The 22612-nt window shown below is 44.5% G+C and overlaps 1 protein-coding gene and 1 long non-coding RNA gene across 9 annotated transcripts in view; one reads left to right on the forward strand and one right to left on the reverse strand.

Annotated features, from left to right (window-relative positions):
• The window catches only part of LOC123568342 (uncharacterized), a 28141-nt gene extending 25771 nt beyond the window's left edge, over positions 1-2370 (reverse strand). Inside the window, exon 1 of the long non-coding RNA XR_010580371.2 lies at positions 2254-2370. This is a non-coding gene — a long non-coding RNA (uncharacterized lncRNA). The remainder of the gene's footprint in view (positions 1-2253) is intronic.
• Positions 2371-3006: 636 nt separating this feature from the next.
• Positions 3007-22612, forward strand: part of TMEM87B (transmembrane protein 87B) — a 61997-nt gene continuing 42391 nt past the window's right edge. For 5 of the 8 annotated variants that reach the window (XR_010580369.2, XR_010580370.2, XM_065526801.2 and 2 more), the window contains exons 1-4: positions 3007-3191; positions 7743-7803; positions 12191-12282; positions 15285-15416. Coding sequence is in view for 6 of the 8 variants with exons in the window: in XM_065526801.2 (XP_065382873.1) it covers positions 3024-3191; positions 7743-7803; positions 12191-12282; positions 15285-15416 (453 nt within the window). In the remaining 2 variants the exon portion in view is untranslated. Of the gene's footprint in view, positions 3192-6589; positions 6703-7742; positions 7804-9470; positions 9635-12190; positions 12283-15284; positions 15417-22612 lie in introns of those variants that run through there. The other 3 variants (XM_074011258.1, XM_065526804.2, XM_065526803.2) reach the window with 3 other exon arrangements.

Here is a 22612-nt window from a genome sequence, read left to right on the forward strand (position 1 = left end):
CTTCTAGGTCCTCCTGGGAATCAGTGCAAGAAAATATAAATACACACACACACACACACACACACACACACACACAATTTACATCTATTTATAAATCTAAATTTTAAAAATGAGTTCACACTGATACCTTCAGTTGCAAGCCAGTATTATAGGGTTCATTCTAACCTTCCTCATTTTCCTTTTTTTTTTTTTCCTTTTCTTGCTTTCTTTTTTTTTTTTTTGGTTTGTGACAGGGTCTGCTCTGTCACACAGGCTGGAGTGCAGGGCTCACTGCAACTTCCGCCTCCCAGGCCCAAGTGATCCTCCCACTTCAGTTTCTCTGAGTAGCCAGGACCACAGGCACGCAAACACACCTGGCTAATTTTTTGTATTTTGTGTAGAGACAGGATTTCGCCACGTTGTCCAGGCTGGTCTCGAACTCCTGAGCTCGAACTATCCGCCTGCCTTGACCTCCCAAAGTGCTGGGATTACAGGTGTGCCCGACCGCCGTAAAGATCTTACGACCATGGGTAGTGACTGGCAAGAATGTGCCTTACTAGTTTTAAGATGGAGTTATTCTTAAAATGGTGTCACCCTGGCTCTCCTATGCTCTTGTTTCCCAATTTGACAACCAACGTGATCTTTCTGATTAGCTCAACCTTACTTAAAAACCGGCCGGGCACTGTGGCTCACGCCCGTAATCCCAGCACTTTGGGAGGCCGACGCGGGCAGATCATGAGGTCAGGAGATCGAGACCATCCTGGTTAACACGGTGAAACCCAGTCTCTACTAAAAAATGTAAAAAATTTAGCCGGGCGTGGTGGCGGGTGCCTGTAGTCCCAGCTACTCCGGAGGCGGAGGCAGGAGAATGGCCTGAACCCGGGAGGCGAAGCTTGCAGTGAGCCGAGTTGGTGCCACTGCACTCCAGCCTGGGCGACAGAGCGAGACTCCGTCTCAAAAAAAAAAAAAAAAAAAAAAAAAAAACCATCATTGCCTCTCCAGTGTTCTTACACTAAAGGGGCCATCTGCCTAACTTAATTTAGGAATGCCTGTATGTTTCCGTACTGCTTAAATATTCCCAGCTTTGCCACTCCCTGTTTCACACCAACATCCAGTCATCTGGAAGATCTTTCCATTCCTCCATTTCTCTCATAACTAAAACAACTTCAGACTTAACCCTCACTCCCACCGGTAACTCACCCTTAACTCTTCTTGTAGAACTTAAATTTCATGTATTGTTCTCTCCTTCTGTCCCTGACTCACTTCCTAAAACTCTGGTGGATGTTCCCCTGTTGTCCTGTTACACTGTTATTCTGACCTAAACAGAACTGATCACATTGCTCGCTGGGAAGATGCACATGCGATCTCTAGTGTATATAGTAGGTCCTCAATTATTACTGATGACTGGTAAAGCAGCCAAGGTCTTTTGACTATATAAATCGATCTTATTCTACGTTAATAACAATATTAGCACAGGATTCTATTCCCCTGTTGGATATTATTTACATTTGATAATGAATGAACTAATTCTCTTTAACAGCAAAACATGTATTCAGCTTACAGTCGAAAATGCAAGGCAAGGTACACAATAAGACGGATCCAAGCCCTGACCCCTCCGAGCTTTAAGCAGTCAGGTAACTATTTGTTCTGAAAAGTATTAACTGTGCTATTAACGTTAACCTTCACAACACAATGCCTTGTATTCAACCGGCCTTGGCCTCAAAGCACTTTCCTGGCACATTCCCTAAATTTAAAGAACGGTTTCCATAGAGCTGAGAGGGTCGAGGCAGGGGCAAGTGTAGAGAATGCAAGAAATGGAGACACCCCGGGCAAAAGAACTCTAGACTGCACTCCAACCTTAGCACTTACTAGGCATTCGAGTTCAAGACCTTGACACTTGCACTCGCTGGTGGCGAGCCCCGCCTCCCCATTCCGGCTCCACCTCCCCAACCCAGCCCCGCCTCCCCACCCTGCCTCATCTACCAGACAGGTCCCGTCTCCCCATTCAGGCCCCCGTCTCCTCACTCAGGCCATGCCTCCACATTTAGGACACGCCTCCCCGCCCAGTCCAGTCTCCGAACTAGGGCTTGCTCCAAGCCCTGCTTCCTCGCCCAACCTGGCCTCCCCACTACGGCCTAACCCCAAGCCCTTCTCCTCGTCCGGCCCCGTCTCCACACTACCGCCTGGTCCTCAACTCCACCTCCCCACTCCGACCCCATCTCCTTGACCAGCCCGGCTTTTATGCTCAGGCTCCGCCTCCCCGCCCAGTCTTGCCTCCAAATTCCGGCCTTGTCCCACGCCACGCCTCCACACGGCCACGCCTCCACGCTCGGCCTGGCCCCAAGCTCTTCCTTCCTGCGGCACCCTGTCTCAGCACTCCGGCCTGGTACCGAGCCCCGCCCCGCCTCCCCAGTCCGGAGCCCGCCTCCAACCCCGCCCTGTCCCCACACCCAGCCTGGCCCCGAGCCCCACCTCCCACCGCGCCCCGCTTTCCACTCTCCCGAGCCCTGCCTCCCACCCCGCCTTCACACGCCCGAGCCCCGCCTACATCCCCGCTCTGTCTCGTCACTCCACCTGGTCCCGAGCCTCCCCTCCTGCCTCCACCCTGCCCCGCCCCGATCATCCCGAGCCCCGCCTTGTCTCCACACTCCGGAGGCACCTCCCTACCCGGCCCCGCCTCCGCGCTCCGGCTGCCAGCCCTCCCTTCCACCCTCTGGCTCCGCCTCCATCTTCACGCTCACGCCAGGCCCTGAGCCCTGCCTCCACGTCTCGGCGCCAACTCCACGTCCTGGCTCCTATCTCTGCCTTGCAGGCTTCCCCCAGCTGCACGCTTGGGCCCGGCTCAGAGCCCTAAGCCCTGCCTCCCGGTCCTGGCCCGGTTTGCCAGAACTGCACCGCGCCTCTCCGCCCAGGCCCAAGCCCCTCCTCCACACCCGAGTCCAAGCCCCGCGTCCCGGATTCGGACCCGCCTGCCTGGGGCGGTGCTGCACCAGGTGCGGGTGTGGCAGGCGTCTCGGAGCGCCAGGTGCAGCTTCCGGGTCAAGATGGTCGCCGCCTGCCGCGCCGTAGCGGGGCCCCTGCCGTGCCGCCGCCTCCGCTGCCTTCCCGCCCGGGTCCCGCTGCTGCGCGTCGCCCTCTGCCTTCTGTGCTGGGCCCCGGCGGCTGTGCGCGCGGTCCCTGAGCTCGGGCTCTGGTTAGAGACAGTCAACGACGTAAGTGGAGTGTCGGGACCGAGGCGTGGCACGTCTCGGGCCCTCAGGGCTGTCGCGGGGCTTCGCTGGACCCCGGGCTTGTTCACCTGGCCTCTGCCGGGTCAGCACCGGGTCCCCTGATACCCTCCCGGAGCCTTTTGTCTGTTACGAGCGGGGAGCCGGGAGCGGCCCCTCCTCCGGCCCGACCTAGGCTGCAGGGAAGAGCCGTCAGAATTGCGCATGGGACGGCCCTCCGGTCCGAGCGCTCGGACTGTTACTGAAGGTCACCATTCCCGACGCCGTGGCCGTCATTTTGCTCTGACATGTTTTGGCTGGATCAGGAATCTCTGCACATCTAGCAGCATCTTTGGGATTCGACTCTTCCTGTCCGGATGCAGCCACAGTGGCCACACCCCTGAGGCCGCAGGGAGGACTTGCCAGCGCTTCAGTTTCTGCATAAACTTAGAAAGCGCGTCTGCCGCTTCCTTTAAAAAAAAAAAAAAAAAAAATTTAAATGAGGAGGAAACGTGCAGTAGTCACCCTCTCTCTCTTTCTCTCTTCTTGAGTTCCTGAATTTCTCTACAGTTCCTATCACAGTTCCGGGTGTGTGTGTGTGTGTGTGTGTGTGTGTGTGTGTGTGTGGCATTAGGGAGTGCTTGAAAGGCGAATCTGGAGGCATGAGTGGGCGGAAACTCTTCTTTCCAAGGCAGGCTATTAGAAAACTTGGCATCCAGTAATTAGAGGAGATGATGTGGGAGAGATACAGGGGCAGAATTATGGAAAGTCTTGCAAAAGAGAGACAGGAAGTCTGGAAGAGGCATTATCTCCGGCTTCTCTGGGGTCAGATGACCAATCCAGCACTGTTTGGGATGGGTATTTTCCACATGCATGGACTTATATTTTGATTTCCTTAACCAGAAAAAGAAAGTAGTTCCAAAGACTACAAATACTTCCCACAACAGCAAAGCTATTCAGAGGAACACGCTGGGTATATTTCTTATACCCAGAAATATACCCAGCGTGTATATTTCATAGGTATATTAAGACCTATTGCGGCCATTTCCTCCAGGATTCTTCTGGATTGGTGACCTAATTTGTGTGCCAGTTATATAGTCTGCACATCTCCATTATTTAATTTCCTGAACGGGAAAAAGTAGAACTCAGGGAACTACTCTCATGGCTTCCTGCTGTGACGATAGTGAATAGTCAATATAACTATATTGGAAGTGACTCAGCCGCATGCGTGTTGTTAGATTACTTGAACATATCTGTATAGATCTTTGCCAAGTGTACTTTGAACATACCTGCAAAGATCTTTGCCAAGTGTACTTCTTCCTGTATGAGGAATAGAAGTTTGCTCCTTGAGTGCTGCATGATCTTTGGGCTCATTTTACTCCTGTGCGACCCTGGGCCACTAGAAGTCTAAAAGCACTTCTCTCCCAAGAGTGGACTTATTATTTTCCTCATTTCAGGTTGTCAGAAACAGGAAAGGAGAGTGGGGCTTTCTTTCATTTGTACTGCAGATTTATCAAGAAATTTTGTTTCTTTGTTTTTGTTTGTATGTTTGGGACGGAGTCTTGCTCTGTTACCTAGGCTGGAGTGCAGTGGCACAGTCAGAGCTCACTGCAGCCTCAAACTCCTGGGCTCAAGCAGTGCTCTAGCCTCAGCCTCCCGAGTAGCAAGGGCTTGTAGGCACATGCCATACACCCAACTAATTTTTAAATTTTTTGTAGAGGTGGGGGGAGTCTCACTATATTGTCAAGGCTGGTCTTGAACTCCTGACCTCAAGCCATCCTCCTGCCTCAGCCTCCCAAAGTATTGGGATTACAGGCATGAGCCACTACACCTGGCCAAGAAATGGTTCTTTTGAGTGTACAAGGGAGCAAATCATTGAAGCACCACTGTGTGTCATATGTTAGACTGGTCATTGCTGTTGCAAAGATAAATTTTAGCCATAGCCCCTTCTCCCAAGATGCTCATACAGTAATAGGAATAACAGATTTATGAGTAGATAGTCATATACACTGTGGTATACTTGAGATATTACTGGAGCACCAAGAGGGTCACCTAACCCTGCTTCCTGGAGGAGAGACCTGCCTCAGTCTTGAAAGATGAATAATTACTACCTTGATGAAGAAGAGGAGGGGAGCAGTGCAGCAGCAGTGCAGGAAATTAGTGGTGTTTCTGCTACATCAAGTTTCTGGCAGGGTTGTTAGAGGGGACTTAGGTCACCACAAGCCTTCCATGCCTGAGCTTGGCCTTGAGCCTGAGGCCAGAAGCCTCAAACTCAAGGACGTGTGTTGGCCAAGGCAAGTCATGTCATTGAGTACAGTGAGCTAGGTTCAGGACTGGAGGGGGTAGTGAGGAATGTTGTGGACTACAGATTGCATGCCCATTCTGAAGAGGGCAAGTGCCATTTGGCTTCAGCTTACTCTATGCATACACTCTTAACAGAGTGGGCACAGAATTGCCACAGCTCTTTGTTTTTTTTTTTTTTTTTTTTTTTGAGACGGAGTCTGGCTCTGTTGCCCAGGCTGGAGTGCAGTGGCCGGATCTCAGCTCACTGCAAGCTCCGCCTCCCGGGTTTACGCCATTCTCCTGCCTCAGCCTCCCGAGTAGCTGGGAGTACAGGCGCCCGCCACCTCGCCCGGCTAATTTTTTTTGTATTTTAGTAGAGATGGGGTTTCACCGTGTTAGCCAGGATGGTCTCGATCTCCTGAACTCGTGATCCGCCTGTCTCGGCCTCCCATAGTGCTGGGATTACAGGCTTGAGCCACCGCGCCCGGCCAGCTCCTTGCTTTTTTAAGTGAAACTGGAGTCCATATTTTTATTATGTCAATTAAAAAGTTTAAAAAAGGCCTCTTGTGGACTCAATCAATCCTATTTATAGGTTGGATTAGGCCTCCAGACTCCCAGTAGCTACTTTAGGATGTGAATGAGGGAGCCATTGAAAGATCTTAGATATAATGCTAATCACTATGGCTGCTATCTAAAGATGAATTATAGGATCAGATCTGGAGGTAGAAGTACCAGTTAAGCTATTGTGGAAATTAGGCAGGAAATGCAGAGAACCTAAATTGGGGCAGTGGTGACAGAGATGGAGAGGAAGAACTGAATTTGATAAGTGTTTGTGAGATAAAGTAGGCATGCCTTGGGGATTGGGTGATGGAAGTGGGGAACTGTAAGGAGCCATGGCTTGGGTGACTGTAGATGGTACCACCTCCAAACAAGGTGGATGGCATAGGAAAAGTTGGTGAGCAGAGAGGAGTGTGTCTGGTTTAAAACAGGCTTGTCTGTTGGACATCCCCTAGTGTACATGTCCTTTAGGCAGTTGGGTATTTGGATGTGGAGCTCAAAGGAGGGATGCAAGTTGGGAATTTTATTGTTGTTGTTGAAACTGTGTTGGGCAGGGGGAAGGGGTTACCACTTATCCTGTCAGTGTTTTTTTTAAAAAAATTCCTCATCACTTGTACATTTAACATAGTCTCTAACTGCAGGATTTTTATTCTTGAGGAGAGAAGACATTAAACAAGTAATTAATTATTGGATTTAAGTTGTGGAAAGGTTGTGAAGAAGAAAGGGTGCTGGGGATTATATAAGGGAGGGCCTGGCCTGATATGGGCCACAGTGGAAGAATTCCTGCAGAACAGGCTTTTGAGCTGGGCTTTGAAGGGTGAGAAGGAGCCAACTAGATGAACAAAGAGTGAAAGGAAGGATTTTTTTTTTTTTTTTTTTGAGACAGAGTCTCGCTTAGTCGCCCAGGCTGGAGTGCAGTGGCGCGATCTCGGCTCACTGCAAGCTCCGCCTCCCGGGTTCACGCCATTCTCCTGCCTCAGCCTCCTGAGTAGCTGGGACTACAGGCGCCCGCCGCCTCGCCCGGCTAATTTTTTGCATTTTTAGTAGAGACGGGGTTTCACCGTGTTAGCCAGGATGGTCTCGATCTCCTGACCTTGTGATCCGCCCGCCTTGGCCTCCCAAAGTGCTGGGATTACAGGCGTGAGCCACCGTGCCCGGCCGAAAGGAAGGATTTTTAAGTAAGTTTTTCAGGTTGACCACTAATCTTGAGGGCAGGAAAGAATATCATGCTTTTCAGGAACTGGAAAGTTGAGAGGTGGGTGGGGCCTTGATTATTCAGGATCCTGTAGGCTACAGTATGAATTCTGGTCTGTTGTAATTGCACTGGTAAACCATAACGACTTGGAGCTGGGAGAGGGGGACAGTTCCTTATCAAAAGTACATTCAAATTGACACCAGGAGAGCAGCATGCAAATGCAGGCAGTTCATGTCATGTCTGAGCAGTACTAATCCTGCAATGGCAGCATCTTTTACCTCGTATGTGTCACTGGCCCTAAGTCTGCTAGAGGCCGGAGCTCTCCTGATCCTCAGGGTAACTGCAGGAAGTAGAATCATGACAAGGTTTTAAGCAAGTTAGTGATGTGATCAGATTTACGTTAAAAAAATACTCTTGTCAGAGAGAGGAGTGCAAGGATTAGAACTCTATATGTTGTGGGGTAAAACACTTGCGAAAAAAACTTTCTAACAAGATCTTCCCGTGTTTGTTTTTCACCTTAGAAATCAGGACCTTTGATATTTAGGAAAACTATGTTTAACTCTACAGATATCAAGTTATCTGGTAAGTATAATGAAACAATAAAATACTAGACTGGGGGCGGTGGCTCACGCCTGTAATCCTGGCACTTTGGGAGGCCAAGGTGGGCACATCACAAGGTCAGGAGTTCAGGACCAGCCTGGCCAACATAGTGAAAACTCGTCTCTATTAAAAATACAAAAAAAGTTAGCCGGGCGTGGTGGTGGGCGCCTGTAGTCCCAGCTACTTGGGAGGCTGAGGCAGGAAAATCACTTGAACCTGAGAGGCAGAGGTTGCAGTGAACTGAGATCGCACCACTGCACTCCAGCCTGGGTGACACAGTGAGACTCTGTCTCAAAAACAAATGAAGAGGAATAATAAAATACTTATATATATATATGTATATAAACAACATGTAATATAAACAAATGCATTCATGTAAATGAATATAACATATATAATAAACTAAGCAAATGTTTTGTTTTTAAGTAGTTCTAACATTTTAAGGTTTTGTTTTGTTTCAGTCAGGACTTGGTTCTTTACAATAATGGAGGCCGGGCGCGGTGGCTCACGCCTGTAATCCCAGCACTTTGGGAGGCCGAGGCAGGCAGATCACGAGGTCAGGAGATCGAGACCATCCTGGCTAACATGGTGAAACCCCATCTCTACTAAAAATATAAAAAATTAGCCGGGCGTGGTGGCGGGTGCCTGTAGTCCCAGCTACTTGGGAGGCTGAGGCAGGAGAATGGTATGAGCCCGTGAGGTGGAGCTTGCGGTGAGCCGAGATCACGCCACTGCACTCCAGCCTGGGCAACAGTGAGACTCTGTCTCACAAAAAACAAAACAAAATACAATAATGGATTTTTCTTTTTTTTTTTTCTTGAGACGGAGTCTTTCTCTGTCACCCAGGCTGGAGTACAATGGCACGATCTTGGCTCACTGCAACCCCCGCCTCCCAGGTTCAAGTGATTCTCCTGCCTCAGCCTCCGTAGTAGCTGAGATTACAGCTGAACGCCACCACACCCGGCTAATTTTTGTATTTTTAGTAGAGATGGGGTTTCACCGTGTTGGCCAGGCTGGTCTTGAACTGCTGACCCCAGGTAATCCACCCACCTCAGCCTCCCAAAGTGCTGGGATTACAGGCATGAGCCACTGTGCGTGGCCCACAAGAATGGATTTTTCTGATCCTCTTTCAGAAAACGTAATATGAATCATTTTATGAAAATTATAATTAAAGTCTAATAAGCAAAAAAGCATTTGGTTTTTGTGAAATTTGACTTTGAGTATCAGATTTTTAAAACTGGATAAATTGTTTTTATGAATATATGAAATGTCATGATTATGATAAACCCATTATGGCCTTGAAAATTTTCAAAATGTACATATCCTTGTAAGAAGTAAAAATTGCTGGATAACATTTTCATTAGAGTTTTAAGGTTGATAAAAGTTAAAATATTCATTAGGTAGGGACTGTCTTTTCTGTGTCAGTACTGATATACCAGAACTACCAAGGTTTTTTAGGAATTTCACTGGATTTACATTGGATCATATTCACTGTGGCCCAATTCCTCTATTATTGTTTCCAGTAACCTAACTAGGAAAATTGGTTGCCAGAGTTAAAGTCTCAGGATAAGGAGCAGTTTTTTGCTGGGTAGAGCAAACTGGCTTCTACAGGATCCAAAGCCATGCCTCTTTCCTCTTTCACGCAACAGATCATGCTCTCCTCATTTGTTGGGGGCGATTCTGCCTGTTATGGGTCTTTCCTGAGGGAAGTCAGGCTAGCCAGCAGCTAGAAAGCAGAGGTGGTTTAAAGCAGCTCTGTAATATCAATCATCAGAGGTGATAAGAGCTTGGTGAGAGGAAACTGAAGTCCAAGGTGAGTAAGAAAAAAATTTTGGCATCTGTTTATTTAATGAATTCATGTCTCAAAGTCTAGACAAAGAGGATTTAAAAGAACCTCAGTCTGGTGCTGACAAAAAGTTATATGGGAAAAAAAAGTAATGTCAGCCACTGAAACAATTTGATTTTTAAAAATCATTATAAATGCCTGAGATCAACCTATGGGTAGACTACAATCAAGACATTGTTATTAACTTACCTAAAGAAAGGATGGGACAGCATGAGGGATTTAAGAGCATAATAAAACTAGGGTTTAGTCAGGCAAATGCTGGTCATGTCCATCAGCATTGTTGGGAGAGAGGTTTCCTTGAACCGTGACCACAGCTATGACACGGGATTGGCAGGTGTGGATATAGCATCCACCTGAGCCTCTTTGTTCTGGTGCCATGCTCACCAAATCACCTTCTCATCCGTATTGGGCCTCCAGGGAGGCCTGTTGAAGGGAAAGAGTTGATCATTACTAGTCCAGTTTACAGTTTCTGTTCATTGGAAGTGAGTAATTGAGCATTCTCATTTATACATCTGCCATCGGGAAAGGGTGAGATGAGAATCTGTGTTTTCACAGAGCCAGATTTTAGTGCTTATAAAGCTAAGGACTGGTCCCTTGGATATATGTCCATGCCATTTGGGAGATCAGATATCTGGCTTTTTAAAGGCAACTTCTTTTCTGCTGTCTCATTCAAGTCATGTGGAGCCTGTGCTAAAAAAATCTCTCAATGTAATTCACCATATTAACAGAATATAAGACATGTACCATATGATCATCTCAAAGTATACAGAAAAAGCATTTGAAAAAAATTCAACACCCATTCATGATAGAAACTCTAAGAAAGTTAGAAGTAGAAGGAAACTTCCTCAACCTGAGAAAGGGCATCTATGAAAAATCTGTAGCAAACATCATACTGTCAGTTCTCCCCAGATTGATCTATAAATTCAGTTTAATCCCAATCAAAATCCAAGCAGGCTTCTTGTTTGTTTGGTCGGTCAAGATCGTGAATTTTACATTCTCGAGTGCTGGAGGACGTTGTAGTCCTTTAACAGCTTTGTTCTAGCAGACATATAAGTTCCTCGTGGGTCTGTTTGATGCTTTCCAGTTTTCTTGTTAAGTTCTTTTGCAGTAGCCTTTTGTCTAGGGCAAGCTTAGCAGTACTTCTGTGGTGTGGTCTTTCTGCTTGTCTTCCAAATACCTGGTATATTTACTGAGGCCTCTCCAATCTGGCTAGTGGAAACTCCAATAGTTCCCAGCTCTATGCGAGCTCTGAGAATTGTTGGGCTTCCCACGCATGGGCAGACTGCCCTTCAGCCAGAAGCTCCAGGGTATCACTAAGCAGACTTCTCTTTCTCTTTCTCTATATAGCTTCCAGCTCTTGGGTACTGCCCCCAGAAAATCTACCAGCCTCAGTCTCTTGAACTTGAATCTCTGGTCTCAGTTTGGTTTTGCTCTTCATCATTATCAGCCTTTGAGATGACTCCCAATGATCCTTGCTTCCTGTTATTCATGATCTTGTGTAGTCCTCTAACACATTTTATCAGAGTTAAAATCAGTCTGAGTGACTGATGGAGCATGGTGGAAATAATGGCACATCCCCTCTGAGGCTAAGTTATAAAAGATACTGTGGCTGCATCTTTGCTCTCTTTCTAATCACTCACTCTGGGGTAAGCCAGCTGCCATGTCATGAGGACGTTCCCGGCAGAGCTCTCCTTAACTCCAGACTTAATGCTTTTCAGTCGGCCTATTCATATCACCCTCTTACCTGGATCATTCGAAAGAAAGGCCAAACTCCTCAGCAGAGCATAAGACCTCATGAATTTTCCCCGGCACCTCTTCTCCAGCTTCAACTCTTTCTCCTTTCCCCAGCCTGTGTTCTAAGCATAGCAGACTATTTTCAGGGGTCACACTCATGCCATGCCTTCACTCAGCCTGGGCATTTACATGTATGGTCCACCCTTGTCTTCACCTGGCTAACTCCTGCTCTTCCTTCAAGTTACAGGTCTCCTCCTCCACCTAGCTTACCCAGAACCCATTCTTCATGCTCTCCTGGGCTATGATAGGTGACCTGCTCAGTGCTGCCTTGACAGGTCACAGCCTCTGCGACTACTGAAAGTGCCTGTTTAGTTGTTAAAACTCTCCGCCAGTACCTCTTAAGTCAGAGACAGGCATTGTTCTCGTTTACCGTCATAGCTCTTCCTGGCACGCAGGATGGGGCTCACTCAGTATATTTTGAATGAATATGTAAGCGAGAAAAATGTTTGAGAGTGAAATAAGCAGTGACTTAGCATATCAGGCCACTCAGTTTATTTAATATTAGACTTATAGATGAAATGAGCAGAATTACAGCAGCTTTTGGTTAACTATAACAATTTAATGAATTTTATCTGTCTCATTTTACACTGACTTTTTGGAGAAATTAGGTAATGTTTTACTCATTGTTACATTAAAGTAGCCTGTTTTTAATTGCATTCTCAAAATCTTAAGTTTATATTAGAGTGTATGTATTATTCATGTAAAACGAGACTTTCTTTTTCTAAACAGTTAAGTCATTCCATTGTTCTGGGCCTGTGAAGTTTACCATAATGTGGCATTTGAAGTATCATACCTGTCACAATGAGTATTCTAATCTGGAAGTAAGTAAAACACAAGTTTTTAACGTATATAAAGCTATGAAGGAAAATTATGAGTATAAAGATTTATTAGCTCATCAAGTGAGGAGGCTAGAAATAGAGATTATAGTTTTAGAAGTGCCACAGATTAATTTTGGGACTTATGGCAATAAACCAAGTTACGTGCTGAGAAGACTACAAGCGTTTAGTTGCCTTGTATGTTATGAAAAATGTTAGTAAATGTTTAAATGCAGGCTCGTAGGAGTCATTGATAAAGATGCTGTACATACGAATAAATGCTTAATTTGCGAAAGAAGTGTAAATGTGTCACTTTTAAAAAAATTATAGGGAACCTAGAACTGTATTGAGTACAAGTAGATTTAGTGAGCACAAGTAGATCGCAGAAAGAGGTGAGGAGAAGAAAGGAGGTATCTGGGGAAAGGCAGAGGAGACTGAGAGAGAAGGAGAAAGTGGCTGTGCTGAGGAGGGCTTTTCCTGCACCTGCCTCTGAAGCCTGGGTTTCTGCCTCCTGGGATGTGCAGTGGGCTCTCAGCAAGATGTTTCTCTTCATGATTCTCATGATGGTTGCTTGGGATTGTTTCCTTTTCAGATTCTCTGTTACCTGTTTGGCTTCTACCTTGAATAATATATGGGTTTCCATATTTTTATTTTTTAAAATTATATATGTATATATGCATATACCTATACATATACATATATATGTACATATACCTCTACATGTATATGCATATACATATAAATATGAGATCTCTCTCTGTCACCCAGGCTGGAGTACAGTGGTGCAATCATGGCTCCCTCCAGCCTTGAACTCCTGGGCTTAAGCGACCCTCCTGGCAGGTTGCCTCAGGTAGCCTCCAGAGTCTCTGGGATTATAGACGTGAGCCATTGTGGCTGGCTTTCTATATTTTCATTAGTATTATATTTCTGTTTGGATTGAACCATGCCATTTTCCTTGAACACTGCCTTTTTGGCTTTATCTCTAAATATTTTGCACCTTCACACTAAATACTTCAGTGTAAATTTCCTAAGAACAGAGATACTCATTTATGTTTTTCACAGCATAATGATAGAATTCAAATTTAACACTGATATGATGCTATTATATATAAACCTTATTAAAATTTTGCAGCGGGGCAGGGTGGCTCACTCCTGTAACTCCTGCACTTTGGGAAGCTGAAGTGAGAGGATTACTTGAGCCCAGGAGTTAAAGACCAGCCTGGGCAACAAGTGAGACCCTGTCTCTACAAAAAATTAAAAAATTAGCCAGGCACAGTGGCATGTGCCTATAGTCCCAGCTGTTCGGGAGGGTCAGGCCAGAGGATCCCCTGAGTCCGGGAGTTCAAAGTTGCAGTGTGCTGTGATTGCACCACTGCACTCCAGCGTGGGAGACAGTGAGACCTTGTCTTCAAAAAAAAAAAAAAAAAAATCACCAGTGTCCCAATATTGTCTTTTTCTTTTCTTTTTTTTTTTTTTTTGAGACAGAGTCTCGCTCTGTCACCCAGGCTGGAGTGCAGTGGCGGGATCTCAGCTCACTGCAACCTCCGCCTCCTGGGCTCAAGTGATTCTCCTGCCTCATCCTCCTGAGAAGCTGGGATTACAAGCACGTGCCACCACTCCCAGCTAATTTTTGTATTTGTAGTAGAGATGGGGTGTCACCATGTTGCCTAGGCTGGTCTTGAACTCCTGACCTCAGGTGATCCACCCGCCTCCGCCTCCCAAAGTGCTGGGATTACAAGTGTGAGCCACCGCACCCGGCCCAATATTGTCTTTTTTAGCAGGCCCCCCTGCACACACACCCCACCCCCCGTACAGGAACCAATTCAGGTTCACATTTCATTTCCTTTCCTTGTTTTTGTTTCTAGTTCCTGATAATCTGGATTTTCCCCCCTTTTTGGTGTGTCATGGCATTGATAGTTTTGAAGTGTACGAACCATTTATTTTTGCAAAATGCCCCTCAATTTGAATATTTCTGATGTTTACTCATGATCAGATTCAAGTTACATATTTTTGGCAGGAACACCACAGAATACTGATTTGTCTCATTTTTGGTGATGTTAATTTGGTCAGTTGGTCAAGGAGGTGTCTGCAAGATTTTTCCATTCCAAAGTTACTACTTTTCTCTTTGTTATTAACAACAACTTTTGAGGAAATACTTTTGAATCTATGTAAATATCTTGTAGTTTTCATCAAACCGTCAGCCACTTGTTTTAGCATCCTTTCATGATTCTTGCCTGATGAGTCAGTCATTACTATGCTGATTGCTGAATGGTGATTTTCTAGTTCCATACTTTCTTCTTCATTTATTAACATTCTACTATAAGGATGTACTCCCTCTACTCCCCTAACCAATCTGTCTTACCTGTCAGTCATCAGGTTGGACTCGTTGATTTTTACTTTGTTATATAGGTTATAATCTATTACTGTTTTTATTTATTTGGCTCAAATTGTCCCATATTTGGTCTGTGGGAGCCAACTCCACTTTTTTTGATGACTGGGAGCTGCCATGAAGGAGCCTGGTTCATTCATCCCTTCAAGGATGCCAGGAACCTCAGGTAGTTGTGTAAATGAGCGTCTCCTCTGCACTCAGCTACCTTTGCTGTATCTTACTGTTTGCTTTCTCTTTTTTTGTAGTTGAATGCTGCTTTCTTTCTCTGTAAAATCTCTTACACATGGGATAAAATACAAGTAGCCCCAGAACAAAGTATGTTTTATTTCTCTGGGAACTATTTCCTTGTAGTATCTTAGTCAGTTTTCTTACTGTGAGTATGCTTGTGTCATGTGTTACTGTATCTGAACACACTGGAATGGCTAAAAGATTATGATTATCTCAATTATATTAAAATTATATTCAAAACAGTTTTTATTTGGTATTTTATTCTACCTCATATTTCCAGGTATTTCAAACTGAATATAACTTTTGGTATTATTTAGACATTAACTTTTATATATATTCTAGGATAAGAAGTGTGGGAATAAATTATAACATAGAATTTTACCTTATATAGGAGCTGTCCCAAAAACATAAACTTAGTGTTGATGAAGACTTTTGTCATTATTTGAAGAATGACAACTGTTGGACAACAAAAAATGAAAATTTAGATTGCAACAGTGATTCACAGGTGTTTCCCTCTTTGAATGTGAGTATCTGACTTGCCATGTTGAAATAAAGTTTATTTTATTCCCAGTGAATACAAGTATCAGCTGAAGTAATGTTTTATCAGAATTTTGATAAAGGTGGTATCTGACTTGCCACGTTAAAAGAAAGTTTATTTTATTCCCAGGGAATACAAGTATCAATGGAAGTACTGTTTTTCAGGATTTTGATAAAGGTGGTTAACTTGTAAATTTTTAGGTTTAGTTTGTGTGTATAGTAGTACGTAAGAGGTAAGATACTTGGCTGGGCGCAGTGGCTCACAGCTGTAATCCCAGCACTTTGGGAGACTGAGGTGGGTGGATTACCTGAGGTCAGGAGTTTGAGACCAGCCTGGTGAAAGCCCATCTCTACTAAAAATGCAAAAATTAGCTGGGTGTGGTGGCGTGTGCCCGTAGTCCCAGCTACTCAGGTGGCTGAGGCATGAGAATTGCTTGAACCTGTGAGGAGGAGGTTGCATTGAACCATGATTGCACCACTGCACTCCAGCCTGGGCAACAGAGCGAGACTCCATCTCAAAAAAAAGAAAGATTAGGATACTGATACCATTGTTCCATTTCCTTGCAACTTATTTTGGCAACATCCTTGCAAGGGTCTTTTATATCTGCTACCTCCAATTTATCCCTCACTCTTCCTTCTGTCAGCTGCAGTCAGACCTTTGCATCCATCATCCCATCAAAACAGCTCTAGTCAAAACAGCTCACAGTGACTTCCATGTTGTTAAATCCAATGGTCTGTTCCTCTTACCAAAAGTCTTGACTTATCAGCATTTGACACAGTCAACACCACCTCCTCCTTTATGCCTTTTCTCCCTCCCAGTGTGGGAGCTTAGATTCTAAAATGATTCACAGCAGTCGGCTGGGCGTGGTGGCTCAGCCTGTAATCCCAGCACTTTGGGAGGCTGAGGTGGGTGGATCACCTGAGGTCAGGAGTTCTAGACCAGCGTAGCCAACATGGTGAAACCCTGTCTCTACTTAAAATACAAAAAATTAGCTGGGCGTGGTGGTGTGCACCTGTAATCCCAGCTACTCGGGAGCCTGAGGCAGGAGAATCACTTGAACCCAGGAGGCAGAGGTTGCAGTGAGCCGAGATCGTACCATTGCACTCCAGACTGGGGGACAAGAGTGAGACTTGGTCTCAAAAAAAAACCCAGCAGTCAGCCGTGAGTAGTGAGATTATGGGGCATTTAAATTTATTTTTTGTTCTTTTGTAAATTCTGAAGTAAAAATGTCTTTAGTAAAAGTTTTAAAGGAGTTCTCTTTAAGATGTGTTGAAATATAACAAACACAGAAAAGTACACATCAGTGTACCCCTCAATGAATTTTTAAAAGGCTGGGCATGGTGGCTGATGCCCGTAATCCCAGCACTTTGGGAGCCGAGGCGGGTGGATCATGAGGTCAGGAGATCGAGAGCATCCTGGCTAACACAGTGAAACTTCATCTCTACTACAAATACAAAAAATTAGCCAGGCGTGGTGTCGGGCGCCTGTAGTCCCAGCTACTTGGGAGTTTGAGACAGGAGAATGGTGTGAACCCAGGAGGCGGAGCTTGCAGTGAGCCGAGATCATGACACTGTACTCCAGCCTGGGCGACAGAGCGAGACTATGTCTCAAAACAATGAACAAACAACAAAAAACTGAGCACATCCATGTAGACCCTGATGAATTGTAGAACATTTTAGCACCTAGAACTCCCTTTTAGTTCCTAACACTTTCCCTGCCAGTGGCAACATTATCCTCATTAAGGAGTAAGTTTTATTTTTATTTTTTAACTTTTATTTTCAGGGGTACATGTGCAGGTTTGTTATATCATAAACTCATGTCAGAGGAATTTGTTGTACATATTTATGTGACCTAGGTACTAAATTTAGTACCCAATAGTTATACTTTCTGCTCCTCTACCTCCTCCCAACCTTCACCCTTAAGTAGGCCCCTCTTTGTGTCTGCTGTTCCCCTTTGTGTCTGCTGTTCCCCTCTTTGTGTCTGATCTTCCCCCTTCTGTATCCGCTGTTCCCCTCTTTGTGTCCACTGTTCCCCTCTTTGTATCTGCTGTTCCCCTCTTTGTGTCCGTTCTCTCATCATTTAGCTACCCCTTATAAGTGAGAATATGCGGTATTTGGTTTTCTGTTCCTGTGTTTGCTAAGGAAAATGTCTTCCAGCTCCATCCATGTCCCTGCAAAGGACACGATCTCCTTTTTTATGTCTGCATATTATTCCATGATGTATATCTACCACATTTTCTTCATCCAGTCTACCATTGATGGGAATTTAGGTTGATTCCATATCTTTGGCAATGTGAATGTTGCTGCAGTGGACATATGTGTGCATGTGTGTTTATGACAGAACGGTTTATATTCCTTTGGGTATATACCCAGTAGTGGGATTGCTGTGTCAAGTGGTAGTTCTGTTTTCAGCTCTTGGAGGAATTGCCACACTGCTTTCCACAATGGTTGAACCAATTTGTACTCCCACCAGCAGTGTATAAGCATTCCCTTTTCTCCACAACCTTGCCAGCATCTGTTATTTTTTGGCTTTTTAATAATAGCCCTTCTGACTGGTGTGAGATGGTATCTCATTGTGGTTTTGATTTGCATTTCTCTGATGATCAGTGATATTGAACTTTTTAAAATATGCTTGTTGGCCGTATGTATGTCTTCCTTTGAAAAGTGTCTGGTCATGTCCTTTGCCCACTTAAAAATGTTTTTTTGTTTTTTTTCTTGTAAATTTGTTTAAGTTCCTTATAGACGCCAGATAATAGACCTTTGTCAGATGCATAGCTTGCAAATATTTTCTCCCATTCCGTAGGTTGTCTTTTTACTCTGTTGATAGTTTCTTTTGCTGTGCGGAAACTCTTTAGTTTAGTTGGATCCTATTTGTCAATTTTTGCTTTTGTTGCGATTGCTTTTGGCAACTTTGTCATGAAATTGTCACCTATTCCTACGTCCAGAATGGTATTGTCTAGGTTGTCTTCCAGGGTTTTCATAGTTTTAAGTTTTACATTTAACTCTTTAATCCATCTTGAGTTGATTTTTGTGTATGATGTAAGCATAGGGTCCAGTTTCAATCTTCTGCATATGGCTAGCCAGTTATTCTAGCACCATTTATTGAATAGGGAGTCTTTTCCCCATTGTTTGTTTTTGTCAACTTTATTAAAGACCAAATTATTATAGGTGTTCACCCATATTTCTGGGCTCTCTATTCTGTTCCACTGGTCTGTGTGTCTGTCCTATTTTTACCAGTACCAAGCTGTTTTGGTTACTATAGCCCTGTGGTATAGTTTGAAGTCAGGTAGTGTGATGCCTCCAGCTTTGTTCATTTTGGTTAGGATTGCCTTGGCTACTTAGGCTCTCTTCTGGGTCCATATGAATTTTAAAATAGTATTTTTCAGTTTTGTGAAAAATGTCATTGGTAGCTTAATAGGAATAGCATTGAATCTGTAAACTGCTTTGGGCAGCAGGGCCATTTTAACAGTATTAATTCTTCATATCCATGAGTATGGAACATCTTTCTTGTTTCTGTTTTTTGAGATGGAGTCTCGCTGTGTCACCCAGGCTGGAGTGCAGTGGCGCAATCTCCACTCACTGCAACCTCTGCCTCCCGGGTTCACGCCATTCTCCTGTCTCAGCCTCCTGAGTAGCTGGGACTACAGGCACCCGCCACCATGCCCGGCTAATGTTTTGTTTTGTTTGTTTTTTTTAGTACAGACGGGTTTTCACTGTGCTAGCCAGGATGGTCTCGATCTCTTGACCTCATGATGCGCCCACCTTGGCCTCCCAAAGTGCTGGGATTACATGCATGAGCCACCGCGCCTGGCCGAACATGGAACATCTTTCCATTTGTTTGTGTCGTCTCTGATTTCTTTGAGCAGTGTTTTCTCATTGTGGAGATCATTCACCTCCCTGGTTAGCTGTATTCCTATGGGATTGCACTGTCCCCCCGCCCCCCACCCCGTTCCATCATCCAGGCTGGAGTGCAGTTGTGCAGTCTTGGCTCATTGCAACCTCTGCCTTCCAGGTTCAAGCAGTTCTCCTGCCTCAGCCTCCTGAGTAGCTGGGATTACAGGCACCTGCCACCATGTCCAGCTAATTTTTGTATTTTTTTTTTTTTTTTTTAGTAGAGGTGGGGTTTCACCATGTTGGCCAGGCTGCTCTCAAACTCCTGACCTTAAGTGATCCTCCCACCTTGGCCTCCCAAAGTGCTGGAATTACAGGAGTAAGCCACCATGCCCAGCCGCTAGTGATTTTTATATGTTGATTTTGTATCCCAAAACTTTGCTGAAGTTGCTTATCAGCTCAAGGAGCTTTCAGGCAGAGAGTATGGGGTTTTCTAGCTATATAATCATGTTGTCTGCAAACAGGGATAGTTTGACTGCCTCTCTTCCTATTTGGGTGCCCTGTATTTCTTTCTCTTACTTGATTGCTCTGGCCAGGACTTCCAATACCATGTTGAATAGGAGTGGTGAGAGAGGGCATATTTGTCTTGTGCCTGATGTCAAGGAAAATGCTTCCAGCTTTTGTCCATTCAGTATGATGTTGGCTATGAGTTTGTCATAGATGACTCTTACTATTTTGAGGTCTGTTCCCTCAATGCCTAGTTTATTGAGAGTTTTTAACATGAAAGGATGTTGTATTTTATCGAAAGCCTTTTCTGTATCTGTTGAGTTGATCATGTGGTTTTTGTCTTTAATTCTCTTTATGTAATAAATGGTGTTGATTGATTTTCATGTGTTGAACCTACCTTGCATCCCAGGGGTAAAGGCTGCTTGATCACGGTACATTAACTTTTTGATGTGCTGCTGGATTTGGTTTGCTAGTATTTTGTTGAGGATTTTTGCATCAATGTTCATCGAAGATATTGGCCTGAAGCCTTCTTTTGTCATGTCTCTGCTATGTTTTGGTATCAGAATAATACTGGCCTTATAGAATGAGTTGGGGAGGAGTCCCTCCTCAATTTTTTGGAATAGTTTCAGTAGGAATGGTACCAGCTCTTCTTTGTACTTCTAGTAGAATTTAGCTGTGAATCCATCTGGTCTTGGGCCTTTTTTTGGTGTAGGCTATTTCCATTTCAGAGTTTCTTATTGCTCTGTTCAGGGAATCAGTTTCTTCCTAGTTTAGTCTTGGGAGGGTGTATGTGTCCAGTAATATATCCATTTATTCTAAATTTTCTAGTTTGTGTGCATAGAGGTGTTGATAGTATTTTCTGATGGTTATTTGTATTTCTGTGGGGTTAGTGGTAACATTCCTTTTGTCATTTCTAATTAAGTTTATTGGATCCTCTGTCTTTTCTTCTTTATTAGCCTACCTGGCAGTCTATCTTATTAATTTTTTCAAAAAAACAGCTCCTGGATTCATTGATCTTTCGAATGGTTTTTCATGTCTCTGTCTCCTTTAGTTCAGCTCTGATTTTGGTTATTTCTTGTCTTCTGCTAGCTTTGAGGTTGGTTTGCTCTTGCTTCACTAGTTCTTTTAGTTGTGACGTTAGGTTGTTAATTAATTTGAGATCTTTATAACTCTTCTTTTTTTTTTTTTTTTGAGACAAGAGTCTCTGTTGCCCAGGCTGGAGGGCAGTGGCGTGATCTCGGCTCACTCCACCTCCCAGGTTCAAGCAATTCTCCTGCCTCAGCCTCCCGAGTAGCTGGGATTACAGGCACCCACCACCACACCCAGCTAATTTTTGTATTTTTAGTAGACACGAGGTTTCACCATGTTGGCCAGGCTGGTCTCGAACTCCTGAGCTCAGGTAATCCACCCGCCTCAGCCTCCCAAAGTACTGGCATTACAGGTGTGAGCCACCGTGCCCAGTCAAGATCTTTTCAACTTTTCAATGTGGGTGTTTAGTGCTATACATTTCCCTCTTCACATTGCCTTAGCTATGTCCCAGAGATTCTGGTATGTTGTATCTTTGTTCTCATTAGTTTCTTTTTTTTTTTTTTTTGAGACGGGGTCTCGCTCTGTCACCCAGGCTGGAGTGCAGTGGCCGGATCTCAGCTCACTGCAAGCTCCGCCTCCCGGGTTTACGCCATTCTCCTGCCTCAGCCTCCCGAGTAGCTGGGACTACAGGCGCCCGCCACCTCGCCCGGCTAGTTTTTTGTATTTTTTAGTAGAGACGGGGTTTCACCGTGTTAGCCAGGATGGTCTCGATCTCCTGACCTTGTGATCCGCCCGTCTCGGCCTCCCAAAGTGCTGGGATTACAGGCGTGAGCCACCGCACCCGGCCAGTTCTCATTAGTTTCAAAGAACTTCTTGATTTTTGCCTTAATTTCATTATTCACTCACAAGTCATTCAGGAGCAGGTTGTTTAATATCCATGCAATTGTATGGTTTTGAAATATTTTCTTAATCTCGATTTCCAATTTTATTGTTATGGTCTGAGAGAGTGGTTGGTATGATTTTGGTTCTTTTGCATTTTCTGAGCATTGTTTTATTTCTGATTGGCTGATTTTAGAGTATGTGCCATGCAGAGATGAGAAGAGTATATATTCTGTTATTTTTGGGTGAAGAGTTCTGTAGATGTCTATCAGCTCCATTTGATCCAGTGTTGAGTTCAGGTCCTGAATATCTTTGTTAATTTTATGCCTCAGTGATCTGTCTAATACTTTCAGTTGGATGTTGAAGTCTCTCACTGTTATTGTGTGGGAGTGTAAGTCTCTTTAAACATCTCTAAGAACTTGCTTTATGAATCTGGGTACTCCCGTGTTGGGTGCGTATGTATTTAAGATAGTTAAGTCTTCTCGTTGAATTGAACCCTTTACGACTACATAATGCCCTTCTTTGTCTTTTTTGATCTTTGTTGGTTTAATGTCTGTTTTGTCTGAAATTAGGCCTGCAACCTCTGCTTTTTTTCTGTTTGCCATTTGCTTGATAGATTTTTCTCCAACCCTTTATTTTGAGCCTTTGGGTGTCATTGCATGTAAGATGGGTCTCTTGAAGACGGCAAGCCATTGGGTCTTGCTTCTTTATCCAGCTTATAATTGAGGCTTTTAGCATTGATATTGTGGTTAGCTGGTTATTACGCAGACTCATTTGTGTGGTTACTTTATAGTGGTAAAGTATAAAGTGGCTGGTAATGGTTTTTCCATATTTAGTGCTTCTTTCAGGAGCTCTTGTAAGGCAGGTCTGAATGAATTCCCTCAGCATTTGCTTGTCTAAAAAGTGTCTTATTTCCCCTTCACTTATGAGGCTTAG

Source organism: Macaca fascicularis, chromosome 13 (assembly GCF_037993035.2).
Source record: "Macaca fascicularis isolate 582-1 chromosome 13, T2T-MFA8v1.1".
Classification (NCBI taxonomy): Eukaryota; Metazoa; Chordata; class Mammalia; order Primates; family Cercopithecidae; genus Macaca; species Macaca fascicularis.